Source organism: Sciurus carolinensis, chromosome 7, assembly GCF_902686445.1.
Source record: "Sciurus carolinensis chromosome 7, mSciCar1.2, whole genome shotgun sequence".
In the NCBI taxonomy this organism is placed as follows: Eukaryota; Metazoa; Chordata; class Mammalia; order Rodentia; family Sciuridae; genus Sciurus; species Sciurus carolinensis.
Window position 1 is genome coordinate 63,205,443 of NC_062219.1, and position 18,672 is coordinate 63,224,114.

The following is an 18,672-nucleotide window of genomic DNA, read 5'->3' on the forward strand; positions in this document are numbered from 1 at the left end:
TTAGCTCTAGTCTGTAACAGATCCTCCAAACTACTTCAGGAGACAAATCCTCTAAAGTCTGTTTCTTCATCTGCAATGTGAAGATGTTATCTGCTATAGGGTTGTTGTGAGTCTCAAATGAAAAAAAATATGTATAAAACTCAAAGCAATGCCTTAAGTGTATTACTTTGCTGGGGCAACCCTAACAAAATACCAGACTGGGTGGCTCAAACAGCAGAAATTAATATTTTCACAGTTCTAGAGGCTAGAAGTCCAAAATTAAGGTACGAACATGTTCCATTTATCTTGAAGCCACTTTGCATAGTTTGCAGATAGTTACCTTCTGGTTATTCTTATATGACCCTTTCTCTGTGTTCACACTCCTGTTGTGTCTTCCCCATTGTATAGGGACAAGCCCCACTCTTATGACCTCATTTAAACTTAATCACCTCTTTAAAAGGTCTCTTCTCCGAATAGAGTCCCATTCTAAGTACTGTGAGTTAGGACTTCCACCTAAGAATTTTCAAGGGACATAGTTTATAATACTTAGTAAACTTCAGTGGCAGTTGTCATCATCAATAATAGCATCATTGTCACTGGAAAACACTGTGCCAGGTGCAGTGGTGGGTATCAAAATAAATACAAGGAAGTTAGGGTAAGATAATAAGCCATGCATGTGAAAGTATTAATACAGAAGAATTTAAGTCTTATAAGGGAGTTAAGAGAGAATGCCAAGTGTTTTGAGTGGGAAAAGATCTGTTAGGTGAATCTAAATAATACAATTTGAAGAAAAAATAAAGAATTTGAACCTACAAAAATGTAGGACAAAAGCAGTCTAAGAACTTTGCACAGTTTCTTGAAAAATAGAAATTGCTAGTGAGTTAACATTCAGTAAATGGTGAATAAGGAAACAGTGGGAGAAAAAAATCCTAGAGGGCCTTCAGTGCTAGAGGAAGGGATCTACACTTTGTTCTGGTACTAGTTGTTGTTTTATTTTGTTTTGTTTTGTTTTGTTTTGTTTTGTTGTAGCAGGGATTGAACCCAAGGGGGCTCAACTACTGAGCAACATCCCCAGCCCTTTTCATTTTTTATTTTGAGACATGGTCCTGCTAAGTTGCTTAGGGCCTCGCTAAATTGCCCAGGCCGTCTTTGAACTTGGAATCCTTCTGCCTCAGCTTCCCAAGTCACTGGGATTATAGGTATGTGCCACCATACCAGGCACTTGTATCTTTTAAAAGCTTTGTTTATTTTGAAACTTAAATGTGATGCCAGAATTGTCTTTAGGAAAGTCATACAGAATTAGGTAAGATGAGTTGGAGGAATAGGTGGATAGAACAAGACAGAAAAATTTTGAAGTTGTTCTCGTTATAACATGGATTAATCTTGAAAATATGATAATTGACAAAAACCAGTCACAAAAAGACAAATACTCAGATTCCACTCCATTTAGGCTTTTGGAGTAGTGAGACTAATAAAAATTAAAAATAGAATGGTAGTTTCTGGGGACCATTGGGGAATAAGGAGTTATTGTTTAATGGACACAGTGTTTTGGTTTTACAAAATAAAGAATTCTGGAGATGCATGGTGGTGTGGTTTTACAACATGAGTATATTTAATACAACTGAAGTAGATACTTCTGAAAAGAATTAAATTGATGTTAGACATTCTAAATGTAAATAAATGTATTTGTAAAACATCCTCGTAAAATATAAGAATAGTGGCAGAAATTTAGAACTTGACACATTTTAGGAAAAAGACTTGCATAGTTTATTGTGCTGTACAGAAAAACATGTGAACCAAGGAAAGCCATATATTTGAGAATGTTATCAGACACTAGGGGTGGAGATAATTACAAGGAATTAAGAAGTTAATATGTTCTGAGAAAAGGAGAATCTTACTATACTGTATATGAAATAACCTTAGTGAAAAGTGGGTGCTGATTTGAGTAACTGTGGAAATGAACAGAGTCTGTAAGACTGAAGGCAACAGGGTCTGTACATAAGCACTGTATTTTAGCTGATAAAATTGTTACCCAAGGATATAGCAGTTACCCATTCTGATAATGCTTTGCATGTATACTAGAATTGAAAATGTATGACATGTTGAGAGCCAGATTTCTCACTATTTCTGAGTCTAAAGAGACATGATAAGTAAAAGTAATGGATGTGTCTTGGATGAGTTCCTAGAAAAGAAAAAGACATAAGTGAAAACTAAGGATATCTGAATAAGCTATGGAATTTAATTAATAATAATATATCAGTGTTGGGTCATTAATTTTGAGTGACCCATACTAATGTAAGGTGCTAATAATAAAAGAAACTGGTCTGAAGGCATCATAGTCTGCTCAGCTGCTATAAGAAAATACCATAGACTAGGTGGCTATAATAACACACTTCTCAAAATTCTGGAATCTCAGTAGTCCAAGGTCAAAGTGCTAAACTTGATTGATTCCTCGAGTGGTCATGATTACATGTCATAGAGATTTTTTTTTTAATAGGAACACTAATCCTACTATACTGCCTTCATATAAACCTGATTACTTCCCAAAGACCTTACTTTGAAATTACCATCACACTGGGAATTAAGGCTTCAACATATGAATTTGCAGTGGGAAGGGCACAAACCTTCAGTCCATAACAGGGAATCCTGTACTATATAATCAGTTTTTCTGCACACTTAAAACCTTAAAAAAAAAAAAAAAAAGAGAGAGAAATTTAATTAGGTAGAGTTTGTTTTGTTTTGTTTTATTTTTAGGGAAACTTGAGCATGTTATCAAGTGGTGAGTCAGATTTACTGAAAGAGGAAAGGTTAAAGATGAGAGAAAAATAGTAGGAACTATCAATTGAATAGACATAAAACATACACAAATGGTAGGGATAATAAAATAGAGGAGAGATTCGTTTTCCTCCATTGGAAGAATAGGATCAGAAGTTAGAAAATCAGGCCAGGTACAATGGTGCCTACCTATAATCCCAGCAGTTCAGGAGACTGATGCAGAGGGTCACAGTTTGAGGCCTGCCTCAGCAAGTTAGTGAAACCCTGTCTCAAAATAAAAAATAAAAAAGGACTAGGGATGTAATATAACTCAGTGGTAGAACCATGGGTTCAGCCTGGTATTGCAAAAGTGGGGAGGGAAGGTGTTATAAAACTCAGAAACTTTATTCATATTTAGAATTAACTAAAGGAGAAGGGAAAAGATGTTATTTTCCTAATGTCAAGTTTAAATCGTTCTAGGTTTTATGCTTCGGTAGATATTACCTATCTAAATTAACTGTAGGGTACTTAATTTACAAAACAATTATTTTTGGAATATAATACATAAAATAAGTAGGTTTCCTTTTAATCTCAGTTAGATCACTTGTATAAATGCAAGGAATCACAAAACATTCTAGAACCTATCAATAGATTCTTGATAGAATTAAATGTTATAATGACTTGAATACAATTTTCACAGACAGTACTTAAAATTGTACAATTCACACCATTCTTGAGGAGATGGGGGTTCAACGGTTAACAATGGTTTTTCATGTACATTTTTAGTGACTTTAGTAATGATTTTTAGTGGTAATTCTAGGTGTATGTGGTATGAAAAACTCCTAGAGACTTTTGTCTATGTAAATGATGTTTATTAAAATACATATTTTTGATAAATCCTTCTTTAGTCATTATGAAAAGTTCAGAAGGTACAGATGAGTAAAAAGAAAAATCCTTAAATCTCAGAGATAACCACTGCTGATAGGTTTTTGGTGTGTTATCTTTCCAACCTTCCCTTTCCCTTTTCCTTTCTGCTTTGTTTCCCTCCCCTCCCCTCCCCTTCCCTTCTCTCCCCTCCCCACCCCCCCCAACCCCCGTCCCTAAGCCTCGACAAGAGTGCTTTCTGAAAATGATTTAGCCCTACTCTCTAATATTCTGTACTCTTTTTTGACTGTTAAAAGAATGTTGGTTTAATTCATTTTGGCATTTCCTCCATTTAAACTGTTTTTCTCTTTGTTTGTATTCTGCAGTAAAAACTAGATTTTCATATGCCTTTCCAAAGGAATTTCCTTATAGGATGAATCATGTAAGTATATTATACAGAATAATGACTTGTCAAAGCGGTATATAAACAAGCTACACTTACTAGTCTTTTAGCAATGTTAGTTTCAAGTACTACAAGAATATAGACATTATTTTAAATTAAAGATCAGAAGTTTATCTTTTTTAAAAAATACTTCAGAGAAGTGGTTATCAACCATCTCTGCCCATTGAATCACTTTTTCTTTTAAGTTGTAGATAGACACAATATCTTTATTTTATTTATTTTTATGTGGTGCTGAAGATCGAGCCCAGTGCCTCACACATGCTAGGCAAGTGCTCTATCACTGAGCTACAACCCCAAACACTCTAGGAAACTTTTAATACTGATGTTAGGTCCTCTCCAGACTGACTAAATGAGAATTTTCAGACTTAGAGTTCCTGGCATTAGTAGTTTCTAAAAACTTCCAGGTGAGCAATACTAATGTGCATCTGGGGTTGAGAACTATTATAATGAAAATCATATTTGATAAGTTACATTTTTATAAGATTAATTTATTGCCATTTTAATAAGCATGTCCTTTGTTTTCTACCTTGCAAGGGAATTGTTCATTCTACTTAAATTGTATTTTTTTTAATTGAGATAATTGCATTTTACATTTGTTGAGTAGAAAGCATATTGAAAACTCTGATCTTTTTTTAAAAGGATATTTTAATAAAAGTGAGCTGGGGATGTAGCTCAGTGATAGAACATTTGCTATTAACATATGTGAGCCCTTTTAATCTATAGCACCCCCAAAAAAAAATGCTTACAAGAGGTTGGCTTTTCCTTATAAGGATTACATGATTTATAATTATAGTTGTATGAATTATATAATAGTAAAAAGTAATTTTTTTATATTTATTTGTTCTATAAGCTGTGTTTATTGATTTAAACACGTTTTTGTAAAAATGTGTGACATTACTATAAGTTATTAAACTAAGCAGACTTATGTAATTAGATTTCTTGTTGATTTTTTTTTTTTAAAACAGATATTAGAATGTGAATTCTATCTTTTAGAACTAATGGTAAGTATGTTTCTTTCCTGCTGTTAGTAGAATAACAGTTATTTTCAAATTTAATGGAGTCAGATTATTTAATGAAATGATTTATAGGCAGGTACATTTTAAAATCATCTAAGTGATATGTGATGTTGAAATTATAGTAACCCAGTAACATCACCAATTTCCTCTCTGAAGCCTGTAAAATAATTTGTATATCCTAGTCTGGATGGAAAAATTATGCTATAGTAACTATAACAAAAGGATTACAAACAAGTCAGGACATTAAACCACTGTAAGTTATGTGCACAACTTGTGTATGTGTGTGGTGTAATTTAAAGATAGATTATGTCTTTGGCAGAATTCTCCTCCAGTTGGGAATTATGGATTTATAGGCTAATAAGAGGTTTCAGTGTGTTGCAGATGTGACACTTTGAGTCTCTAAGGGAATGAATGGATGCTGACTGACTGCCAACCGATATACCAAGGTATATTCCAGAGAGAGCACTGCCTTCACTATTATAGTAGAGTTTAGGGCTGCCATACTGCTTGCTTAAGAGAACAAAAGGGAAGCAAGCATGAATTACAGAAACTCACTTTGAAATACACTATTACAAATCAGTTGGGTGATGATAACGTTTTTGTGTTGTAATAAATCTGTTTTTATACATACACATTTTTTAAACTGTTTCTAGGATTGTTGCTTGATAGTGTATCATCCTTATAGACCTTTGCTCCAGTATGTGCAGGACATGGGCCAAGAAGACATGTTGCTTCCCCTTGCATGGTAATTAGAACAGAAGTTATTAATAGTGTAACATGTTATTAGATAGGAAGGTTGCCAACTAAATATGAAATTTGATATTTTTGAAAACATTAAACTAGTGCCCCAAGGTATTTTATGTTGACCAAAATACCTGCTTGTTGAACTTTAATAACTATGGTGGTGATTAAAATGATGTGCTAAAATGATAAACATCTTTAATTATCTGTTCATTAATTATACTTGTTAAAATTTGATTTTATATGAAAAACATAATTTACATTAAAATTAAGAATGAGTTTATCTTTAAAATAATCAAGGTACTTTTTGGTAGAATTCATTTTATAATTACTGGTTTTTTTATCTTATTTTCTGATTTGTCAGAAATTAGAACATGTTTATATTATAATTTATTGGAGGGCTCAAAGTTCAAAATATGTTTTATTTACATATTTAATATGTGAGTCTTATACTAATTCATACTTAATTCTCACTCTCTTGAGTCCATCTTTTTTGCCCAAATGTTTTATCTTAATAGCTGTGTTCAGTAGTAGAAAAGGGAAATAAGTGTGTACAAAGATGGGAAATCTGCCCCTCTCTGGGTGGAAATGTATGAGCAAATGAAGTAGTTCTGCTTTCAGTAATAATATGATTTACATTTCTATAGGAGGATAGTGAATGACACCTACAGAACGGATCTTTGTCTACTGTATCCTCCTTTCATGATAGCTTTAGGTATGTACGCATGGTATGCCCTTATTAGTTAAATTGTTATAAAACTGTCTAGGTCATCCTAAAATAAATTTCACCCTATTGTACTTTATGTTTTTATGTTCCGCGAAGTAATAGACTAATCCTTGCATGTGAACTTTCAATAATATGAACTGCAACTGTCACAAATCAGGATTATTGTCCCCCCACCCCCTTTTTTGGTAAGTTTTTTTTTTTTTTTTTAATCATTTAAAATAATTTTAATCAGTGTCTAAATAGAACACTTTCGTTTAGTGGGAAAAGTTCACAATTAAGCCTGCTAATACTAATCGTAAGTCTTATAAAAACAACTAGACCAGATTTTCATTTCCTGAGCCCAGTTAAGTATTCAGTTGAATAAAGGAGTATGTATGACTGATCTATGGTCCTGGCAGTCTTGGTAGATGGAGAAGTTAGCTACCATTCCACTGCCCATGGAAGAGAGTGCAGTAATGGGTTAGAACACAGTCCTAGGTTTAAACTTTGCTTCCTTTATAATTGTGGCAGAATTGCCTGACCTTTCCGAGTTTGTTTCCTTAGTTATAAAAAGGAGAGTAAAAACTTCAGTCATTTCAAGAGTTAAATGTGATAGCTTGTAGAGCACCAAATAATGCTGCTATATTCTAGGCACTTGTTAGTTTCTGTTCTTTTTCCTCCTGGATTTCTGTGACAATGTCCTCTTAATCTGCGCCCCCCCCAAACACACACACACACACACAAACACGCACACCTAACAGTCTTTTACTATTCCAGAATTATTTTTACTGGTCTCTTTTTTCAAGTATTCCTTAAATACTGATGTTAAAAACCACCTTATATCAGGGGTGACAAATGGGTTATATTTATACTTCTGATACATTGATGGCTCTTACACAATACTGAATTTGGTGTTTTTCTGAAGTTGTATCCAGGTTCAGTGGGAAGAAGTGCTGGGATCTGTATAGGTTGGGAAGGAGGGGATAATAGGCCATGCCATGTCTTTGCCAAACCTTGATCTTTGTACTTCCCTGACTGAGGCCCAAGACTTCTATAATCTCTTATGTGCTGAAACATTTCAATTTATTTAGCTGAGATCTTGCTTGTGAGCTATTCTTTATATCAATCAGCCTTATACATAGCTCCACTTGACATCTTACTGACACTTCACGCTCATGATCAGGAGCTCATTACCTTGCTCCCAAATATCCTCCTCCATTTAGTGTCTTTGCTAGCTTTGTGAATGGCAAAGTATTTGCTTGGTTGAAAACCCAGCAGTTAGGTTCTTTCATATCCCTCAGTAGCTACATCCAGCAGGTTACCAGAACCTTTCATGCTTTTCTTTCAATTATCTGTCCCTTTTGTAATATTGTAATCATCTTCTCATTTTCATCTAGTTTACCACAGCAGTCTCCTAACTGACTGTTTGGTCTCCAGCATTCCTTTGCTCAGAGATCAGAGAGCCAATCTGTCCTTTGTACTATTGAGCTACACTGGTGGTTCTTATTGGGGGATAATTTTGTTCCTGTAGGATTCATCAATGTCTGGAGATGTTTTAATTGTCATACCAAGGCAGGATTCTACTGTCATCTAGTGAGTAGAAGCCAGAAGTGCTGCTAAGCATCCTAGTCTGAGTACACAAGACAGTTTCAAAGAATTAACCTGTCAAAAATGACAATAGTGCCAAGGTTGAGAAACCCTGTGCTAGAATATAGAATAAGCTTTTTAAAATGTAGAATGTCTCCCAGTTAAACCTTTCTTCCTCCCAGTTGCTGCATAAAATTTGTAGCCTCTCTACCATTTATGGATAAGCCATTTTTTCCCTCTATTCTCAGATTAACTCAGATACCATCTCTTTAGTGACAGCCCCACCTCCTGACCCTCTCTATTGCCACAGTCTGGGTTTAGGGTGCCTTCTCTGTTTCGGATTTACATGCCCCTGTCATAGCATTTTCCACTCTTTTAAGTACCTCTTTTTATTATTTACTCCTTTTGTTTTCTCAATCCCTTTTGGACCTAAACCCTACTCTAGCTGCATTTGACTTTCACCAACCAGTATGTCAGTTCCCATTTGAGTGGCTGTTTTTTGGTTTGTTCTTTTTGTGGTGTTGAGGATGGAACCAAGGCCTTGCATGTGGTCCGTTTGCCCTCTTAGCACTGAGCTACCTCACCGTCTGTTTGAATGGCTGTTTACCAAGAATGTCATTCTTAGCAGTCAACCTGACCAGGGAATGTAACTTTTAACAAGGTGAGGTGGGATCAGGATAGCCAGACTGTGCAATAGGAATTGTTTTAGGCAAAATCAATTAAATTAGAGACAATTAAAGATCATTGTCTTTAAGCTCTTTTGCTCTTTGTTAGTTTCAATGGTATGTAATATATATATTTGTTTATGATGTTACATTTTTTTCTAATTTGTTTGATTACAACAATGAATTCTGCTCCAGTGTGCTCAGTTATTACATAACATCTATCATGTGCTAATAACTTTTAAAAACAACAACAAAAAAAGTGAGGCAATGTTGCTTTAATTTAAATATAATCAACATTGTTGAAACATCAGTATACTGTTTGGCTGCGGTTTAGGTGGTTTTGTCAAACCAAAATTTGGATACAGTTTGACTATTTTGTATTGCTGTTCAGAGATGACTTTCTGTTTTAATCTCTTTATTGGTTTTTTTTTTCCTAACATGCCCTTTCAAGGCATCTGCACCATAACTAGTAAACAGTAAGAAGTAGATGTCAAGAACCTTAGTGTAGTCTAGTAATTCTTCTGTTTATATCAGATTAAATTGGTGAGATGGTTAGTACTATTCAAGGTAGCTTTGTTAAGTTTTAAAAACAGCTTTGGAAAATATATGTGAAATTTGGGAGAATCTTTAGTTTTGTGACCATGTTTGCAGTTAAACATGAACAATTGTGTTCATTTCAGCTTGCCTACATGTTGCCTGTGTTGTGCAGCAGAAAGATGCCAGACAGTGGTTTGCTGAGCTTTCTGTGGATATGGAAAAGGTAGTTACAATTCTATGAACTTAATATTTTAAAATTCATGTCTTACTTACTTATCTTCAAGGTAAAACCTTATAATGTTTATTATTGGTTATTGATTAAATATTAAATATTTGATTATTGATTAAATATTAAGAAATACATGATTGATGATAAGAGTTGATGTTGATTTTTTTTTTTAGGTTATATTTATCTTTCTGGCTTAGGGTTAAATAGAATGCTAAACTTATGGTTCAGTGTGTTGCAGAGTAGCCTCTGACTTCAGGATTATCAAAAAACCTATCTAATGACCACTAACCACCACTGTGGACTTCTGTAACACAGCATATTGCTGGCAAAGCCCTGTTTTCTATCTTTTCTGCTCAAGTGTTGAAAGCATTACATTTAATCCAACTTTAACTCTATATCGGTAGAGAAAAAAGGGCTAAATTTGGAAACTAGATATGACACAATATAGCTTCAGCTTTTGGTCACCTTAACTGATATGTAGGGTAGTTAATAATCAAAAAATGTCTTATGTGCCCTGCCTTCCTTTAAATTGTCTGAAAAAATTGATATTAAAGGAATACTCAGTAGTGGCATATCTCTTCATGATTTGAACCTTTACTCTTTGTACCTTGCTAGTTTGTTTTAGTTTAAGAGGACAGCAGGTAAGATTAAATCAACTGGATATGAGATAAGGATGGATAGGACATACATGTTGAATAAGCGACTATAAAGCCTAAATAACAGTGTGGCGAAAAATACTGTTCTCAAATTTGTTAGGATTGTCTAACCTCAAGGACAGAGACTCATCTTTTTACTATTTTCTGAAGGATGCCTCATATGTAATATCTATTCTTTATGTATTAAATATTACTTGTTTTTGTCACTGAGAACTTTTCAAATACTTTCTTGTAGATTTTGGAAATAATCAGGGTTATTTTAAAACTATATGAGCAGTGGAAGAATTTTGATGAGAGAAAAGAGATGGCAACTATTCTTAGTAAGATGCCGAAACCAAAACCACCTCCAAACAGGTACTTTGTAGACTTCTAATTATTGACCTAATTATATATTGTACTCATTTATCTTATTCTTTCTTAGATTGTTGTTTTGTATCTTTTTCTTAAAATCTCTATCAAAACTTCATGATTCATGCTATTTTAAAAAATTTGTTGAGACTCTCATTTAAAAAAAAAATACATTAATCTGATCATTTATTTAATAACTTTTCCAAATGCAGTGGAGGTCTATTACAGGTATCCCTCAACATATAGCCACATGCTGTACATTAATTTAAACAGAAGAGTCTTAGGCAAGGTCATCTGAAATCCAGTGATAAGGGATTCTGTAGTCTGACTAGGTACCATCCCTCTTCTCCACTTACTGGCTATTATTCTATTTTATAAATTTCAGTAACAGTTTTTAAAATTTTTGATAAATGATCTGATATGATAAAGATACAGAATTTTGGTTTTTGAGTGACCCTATGAACTGCAGCACACAACATAATTTTTCTAAATATGAATCACCTCCTGTGCCAAAAAGTTTTATTTTTGTTTTAAATAGGATCTGTTCATTTAGTTCTTTGGTTCAGTCCTCACTATATATTAGACCAGATCATTTGAGGTAGGGGAAAAAGATGAGGAGGAAAAAAAATGCTTCCCAACTTAATAATTTATTTAGAAAGATAATGAATTTATATAGCATTAAGATAGATTTATAGATTGCTACCGCTGAATGTTATAGTCTGGAAAAGAATGATAATTGACTTATAACAAGGAGCTGTTTAAGGCAGTCATTCAAACAGCTACCTTTGGATGCATTTTTTGCAGAAATTCCCTGAGTGATTCTCCACTAGTGGCAGGGCCTGAAGCTGCAAGATGATGGTGGACAAGATAAGGCAATAATCCTATTGCCACAGTTACTGGTATTTTCAGCTTTAGTTCTTTTTTAAGTATTCAGCATTTTCCAGGAAATTACTGTATTTTTTTTCTGACTTAAAAGGTTTGTTGTAATTACATATGATTTTATTATACCATTGAACAGCAGACTTCAAAAAAATTTTTTTGATTTTCCAAAGTAATAGAAATAGGATTTTATATGTAAGATTTAATTTTGTAGGAATTTTGTTCAGAAGTTGTGATCTCTATGTTGAGTGATACCTGTAATAACAATGAAAACCCATATCCTAATTTAAATTTTTTGAGTGTATATGGATACTGACTTCCATATTGCTTGTAATGTGTGAGAGTACCAAGTACATAAGAATAAAAACATAAAACCAAATGTTAGTCTTCTGGATTTTAATTTTTCCACGTCTGTGTCTTAAATCAGAAATGTCTTTGTACAGTTATGCTGCAGAATAAAAAATTTCAGAAATTAATAGGCTTATCAGGGTGTTGAAAATGAATCTTTTAATTAGTATAAAATCTCTTTCTTCCCCATTTGAACAGTGAAGGAGAGCAGGGTCCAAATGGAAGTCAGAACTCTAGCTACAGCCAATCTTAAAACATTCCGAAGAATTCCGTAGTGGATCACTTGGAAATAGACCATTGGACAGATTTCAGTAATGTCTTCAGTGGAACACAAATGAAAATGAATAGCTTGTTTCTGTCAAGCATATTGGGAAGTGATTTTATTTTTGCAAAATAAGTTTTTCTTTACCTGATTTGATTCTAGTACATAATTGATAAAAATATCTTAATTATAAAAGTTTGGAAAGGTTCTATGGGACCTACAGACAGACATACATAGACATTTCATGATTAATAGCTTTTGATTAGTATATTATTTGTTAATTTGAATGAAAGAAATTGTAGCTTTTTATTAAGCCAGGAAACATGAAACATAATTTGTTTAAAAAAATTCTTTGGTCATTGAGGGACCAAAAAAAGGACATAAAGTCAATATGTGAGGGGTTTTTCCCCTTCTGGAAGTTAAACTTTAAAACTGTATTTAAGGAATCAAATCTTACAAAATCCTGGAAGATTTTGATAATGATGTTGATAATTTCAGGGAAATTAATCAAGTACCTATTGATTTTAATATGTATTTTATTCAGTAGTTTTGGTGTCTTGCCATGGAAGATACTAGCCCGGCCTAGCAGAAAAGTGCAATATGTATAGGATACTTTGAAATTTTAAAAGTTATATTAATTCCGTAACCATTTTGAAATGCTGGGCAAACTTTTTTAAAAAATAAATCCTACATGAAGTTATTTGCAATTAATTCACAATTAGACATTTTGAAAGTTTAATTGAATAAAATACTATAATGCGGTAAAATTTTGGTAAATTTTTAATGTTAATTTTTAATCTGTGAAAAAAATTTTTTATAAATATGTGCCCTAGTTTAATTTTGTGTCTTAATGTGGACTTAACAGATTTACTGCAGGTATCCTGAGCCAGGAATACAATCAGGTTTCAGGCCAGTTTGATACTGGCTATTCTTAATTTTCATGAGTGTAAGACCTTCAGACTAAATGTTATGTCAGTGGACTATGCTATCTGTGGAACTTAATAAATTAATCATTTTCTTCAGACCTGAAGGAGAGTGATAAAACTTGGAGTCATAGGATATTGTACAATTTAAGGATTAAAAAATTTTCTATAAATAAATTGTGAACAATGGATTATTAAATGTTGACTTCCTAGGATAAGCCTGCAAGAATAAAAGTAAATTCTTCAGCTATATTGACTAGTGTCTTGAATTCATCTATTTGAATTTGCCTTATGTTGTTTTCTGAGACTCCTTCTTTAGATAAGTATTAAGGTCTTCTATATTTTGTCAAGGGGATGATTTCAAATGGTTTATAAACAGATTTTAAAAGTCCTGTTTTCTTATGGAGAGTATCAGATGAGCTGGAAAGGGAGACAATGTATAAAATTAGTACCAATGACCCATGTGTGTCTGCTATGCTTATAGTAGGGTAAAAAATAAGAAAACAAACTCTCCTCAGGTCTGAAGAAATTAATGTTGGGGTTTGGGATGGATGGGCAGAGTGATTATTTATCACAATATTTAACTGTAAATTTTTCCTTTAAACTTACCTATCTTTTTAAAAGTTACCTTTTTTTTTTTTTTTTTTTTTTTTTTTGTGGTGCTGGGGATTGAACCCAGGACCTTGCAAGCACTCTACCAACTGAGCTATATCCCCAGCCCAAAGTTAACTTTTTAAATTAATACATATGCCTCATAGTCTTGTTTGCAGCCACTTACTGTGGAAAATTTAAAACAATATATAAGAGCAAATAAAGCAATATAGTGAATGTCCATCAATTCATAGCCAATTTCATTTTATCTAAGCCTCCAGCTCTCCAATTTGCATTTTGTTTTGAAGCAGATCCTAGATACTGTGTCATTTCATTTCATTTATTTTTTTATTTTTTATTTTTTTTATTTTATTTTATTTTATTTTTTATTGTAAACAAATGGGATACATGTTGTTTCTCTGTTTGTACATGGCGTACCATTTGTGTAATCATAAATTTACATAGGGTAATGTTGTTTGATTCATTCTGTTTATTTTTTTCCCCTTCCCCCCCACCCCTTCATTTCATTTATAAATATTTCAGTATCTGCTCCTAAGAGATACTGGTTCTTTTTAAAAACCTTACAGTATGCCTAAAAAAAAGAATTAGTAAAAAGATTATCAAATACTCAATTCAAATTTTCAGTTATTTCATAAATATAAAAAAAATCCATTTGTTTGAGTCAGGATTTAAATAAGGACTATACAACTTTGCAATTCATTGGTAAATTCTTTGTTTTGAATTTATGGGTTCTTTATCTCACTTTAAAAATTCCCCTTTTTTGGTGTGGTTGTCTATTAAAAGTTCCTCATGACATGAATTTTGTTGATTAAGTCCTTCACATGCCATTTAACATGTCTTCTGTGTATTTTATAAAAATTGGTAATTGAACCTAAAGACTTGATTACATTCAGGTTCTTTTGGGATATAGACTACTGTATAAGATAGTAGTCTTGCATCAGGAGGCATGTAGTGGCTGTTTGTTTCTTCCTGTAATTTACCAACTACTGAAGATGTGTATGGCTTTTAAAAATCAATTATAGGATACACTATTCAGTATGATAGCCACTAGCTCCTTATGGCTATTGAACATTTGAAATGTGGCTAATCTGAACTGAGATGTGCTGTAAATGTAAAATTACATGTTAGATTTCAAGTGCTTAGTACAAAACAAGAATGTCAAATCTCAGTAATTTGTTTATAACGATTACATTTTAAATGATAATATTTTGGATACATAGGATTAAATAAAACTATTAAAATTAATTTCAGTTGTTTCCTTTTAATTTTTTAATATAAAAAATTTAAAAGCACATTCATAAAATTATATAATGGCTTGCATTGGACAGTTACTTTACCACATAAGGAAAATGTTAGATACCTGTCCCATTCTACCTACCTTTCATTCCCACTCTCCACACTTTAACTTCTGTTTACTTTTTCATTTCTAAGTAACAGACTTTTGATATAGCATTATTAATTGGTAGTTACTGTGTGCCGAGTATGTTGTATGCCCTCTGTTTATTAAGTCAATTCTCAGAGCAGTCTTACTTTAGAAATGAGGAAATTCAGAAACAGAAGGGTTAAAGATGAATTAAGTGCCAGAGCTTAGATTCTCATTCTTAAAACCTGGGTTTCTGAGCTCCAGATACTTTACTGTAGTGCCTCTTCTGCTTAGCCTTCCTGTTTTTCTTTTATTCGGTTTTTTTCAATTGTAAATATCTTCTAACTTCCTGCTACATAAGACAAAGGTTTTGCTTTTTTCATTCACCCTCCCCTGTTCTTCCCCTTCTCCATCCTGGCCCTACACTGGGACTTCTATCATGTAATTATGCAATTTTTGTTAAATTCATATTTAATATATATTAGGTATACATAGAAAGTGTCATTTATATTACTCTGATTGTATTTCCTCTTAAAATATTTTTTTCTTTCTGGAAATAATAATTATCTTGGTTGTAATATGTTTGATTCACTTTGTTTTGTCTATTAATTTATCCCAGAATCATTTGTTACTATTTTTGTATTCCTCAAAATCACTCATGGGGAGACATTTTTCCTGAGTCCTTCATTCTTTAGTCTCATTATATTCTAGGTCAAAGTAGCACCACTGTTGTTGTAGAATTGATCATATTGGGACTTCCCTTTGTTTTCTCTTGTATAGTTGATATCTAAGTCTTTTATATAGCACCTTGTTGTTGTTTGAGAGTTCAATGTATTGTTATTCTACGGATACTAATTTAGGTTTTTTGGTTGTTTTGAAATTTTGTGTTCCCTATATTACCAGCATTTCCTTGAAGTTTTCTTTCTATATGATTTGTTCATAATCTTTCAAGTTAGAATGCCTTATTTTTCTGAGGGTCTTCATATTGAAGAACAGAGGTTTCTGTACACAGAACTTTCTAGTGGTGGGCTTCATTGTAAGATAAAGGAGCAACAAAACATTTTCATTGGCCATCCTCTCACCCCTAGCATCATTTTCTCATTTTCCTTTGGGATGGATCAGCTTTTCCAGGTAGGAATCTTCTAGCTTTCTATCTCAGGTGGAGCAAGCTGAGCTGTCTGAGTTCTTGGAGACAAGTGAGTACAGGGAGCTAGTTATCTCATTGTTCAACATTCAGATTTCAGTTTACTTTTCTGTTTTCTCTAAGGGGTTTCACTGCCATTCCTGTACCCAGATCTTCAATCATTTAATTTAAATTTTTTTTTTTTTTTTTAAACAGTGCTGGGGATTGAACCCAGGGTCCAACTGAGCTGTATCCCCAGCCCCTGTATCCAGATCTTTAGCTGGAATTTCACCTGCCTTCCCTATCCATAAATGCTAAATGAATGCAAACAGCAACCCAGAATATCAACTGCCTATAACCAGATACCAGATGCTACAGATTCTCGCAGAAATAATGATGATTATAAAAATAGTTTTAAATATTCACCTATTATCTGATTTAATCTTCAAAATTGTATTGAGATAGGAACTATTATTATCCCCACTTGGATACACTTGAACCAGACTCTACTATTATAATGCCTTTAAACATTTTTCTCCTTCCTTTTCCCTTCCTTACCCTTGCTCCTGGAGAAATCTTTAGCACTGAAAAGTGTTGATGACACAGTTTGTTTTCTGGAGTCCGTATAGACATTGAACAGTATTTTTTATTGGATGGTGAGAATAGCATTCAAGTTTTTCATTTGTCTTTGATAATACAAAATTCCTCAAAAAGTAGCTGCTGATCATACCACTATGCAGTATTCTTATGGCATATGCATTCTAAAATAGCGAAAGGGTACATTACCACAGAATCTTAAGAGACCCTGCTGAGATCATAAACAGGAAAGAAAGTCAGTATGAATAAAAGAAACCTGAACCATGGATTCAGAACTGTCAATTGCTGCCACCTTTTCTAGGACTTCTTTCTTCTGTTCTGAGAGTGCTGTAGAGTACACATAGCACTTAAAAATATAATCCAGCTTTTCTCATACATTTCTAAAAATTTCAACCTATGCTTGAATTATCAAATAAGAGTGATATTCTCCCATTCTTTAAAGTTTTTTCTCAACATTGTGAGTCATCCATATTAATACCTATACCACTGTTTTTTTCTCTAATCCTGTCATAAGCTGTGTCTGACCTGCTAAACCCATTTACCATCTGTTGAGTGTTTAATTTCAGTTATTGTATTTTTAAGTTCTAGGATTTTCATTTTGATACTTTTTTGTTTCCATTGCTCTGATAAAATTTTCCTTTTTATCTAAGCTATTTGATATATTAATCACAGTTAAAGTCTGTCTGAAAATTTCAATATATAGTAGTTCTTCTGTGGAAAGTAGTAGTATTATTTTCAGTCATGAGCTTCTACTTAGTTGCAGGGCCTACTTAAGTAAATTTTTTTTTTCTTTAAAAAAGTTGTTTTTTTTTTTTTTTTTTTTTTTAAGTTGTAGATGGACACAATACCTTTTTTATTTTTATGTGGTGCTGAGGATTGAACCCAGTACCTCACATGCCAGTCTAGCACTCCATCACTGAGCCACAGTCCTAGACCCCTAGTTAAGTTTTGATAGAATTCTGAACATTGTTTATGAAAAATTGTAGGGATAATTTGTGACTCTAACTCAGTCATCTACAAACTATACCCATAGGCCAAACATGGCCTGCCCACCTGTTTTTGTCTGGCTTGTGTTTGTTTTTAAATTGTAGAAAAATTATTCAAATAATAATAATATTTGGCAATACATGAAACTTATATAAAATTCAAACCTAAGGGCCCATACAAAATTTTTATTGGAATATAATCACACTTAAATATTCATGTGTTATCTGTGGCTGCTTTTGTTGTGATACAACAGCAGAGCTGAGTAGGGGCAACACAAACCTATAAGCCTATAATATTTCTAAACTATTGCCAACCCCTGCTCTTACTAAAAATACATTTTTCTCCAGACAGGGTCTACTTATGATGGGCCCTTAGGGTATCAGGAACGTCACCTAATTCATTCAGGATTTAATGGATTCAAAGTTTATCTTAAGCTTTTGTGAGAGCTGGTCAATTTCTGGCTTACTTCTACTTAGTAGTCTAACTAAAAGCATGGTGTATTACACAGGTTCCTCTTCCTTGATGGGCCCAGTACTTCATTATTGGTTCATTCTCAACAACTTTCCTTCTCCCTGAAATCATAACTTCAAATAATTGTTGCTTCCATAATTAATGCTTTTAAACGGACCATACGTATTTGTGTATGTGACACACATGTGCATTTTCCAATTTTCTTGAGGGAGCTTAGTCTGCAAGAAACTAGACTGACATTGTCAGTTCAAGATGATCACATCTCCAGATTCTCCAAAGCTTTCCATCTTATTTAGGACAGATCAAATCTTTAGTTAGTCCTGAGGCCTTACATGATCTGAATGACTACATGGATGAGAATAAAAACAGAAGGGTCAGAAGAGGCACAGATGAGAAAGCAGATTTATTTTGTCATTAGTGTACTAGCACACTAACAAGTGTAGGACTTAACATTTCAAATAGATATAGCCATGGTTTTGGGCGTCACTTATATTTAGACTTTTTCTGTTTTCATTATTTTTCAATTTAAGTATAATTACTAATAGAAAAACCCATTTTTTTC

The 18,672-nt window shown here is 33.1% G+C and overlaps 1 protein-coding gene across 3 annotated transcripts in view; it reads left to right on the plus strand.

Moving 5' to 3' along the window:
- The window catches only part of Ccnc (cyclin C), a 41,441-nt gene that overhangs the window by 13,562 nt on the left and 9,207 nt on the right, over positions 1–18,672 (plus strand). Inside the window, exons 6-12 of one of the 3 annotated variants that reach the window (XM_047557841.1) lie at positions 3,984–4,039; positions 5,026–5,061; positions 5,730–5,821; positions 6,465–6,532; positions 9,456–9,535; positions 10,433–10,551; positions 11,350–11,943. In XM_047557841.1, the coding sequence (XP_047413797.1) occupies positions 3,984–4,039; positions 5,026–5,061; positions 5,730–5,821; positions 6,465–6,532; positions 9,456–9,535; positions 10,433–10,551; positions 11,350–11,401 (503 nt within the window). In that variant the 3' untranslated portion in view covers positions 11,402–11,943. Of the gene's footprint in view, positions 1–3,983; positions 4,040–5,025; positions 5,062–5,729; positions 5,822–6,464; positions 6,533–9,455; positions 9,536–10,432; positions 10,552–11,349; positions 11,944–11,970; positions 13,565–18,672 lie in introns of those variants that run through there. The other 2 variants (XM_047557839.1, XM_047557840.1) reach the window with 2 other exon arrangements.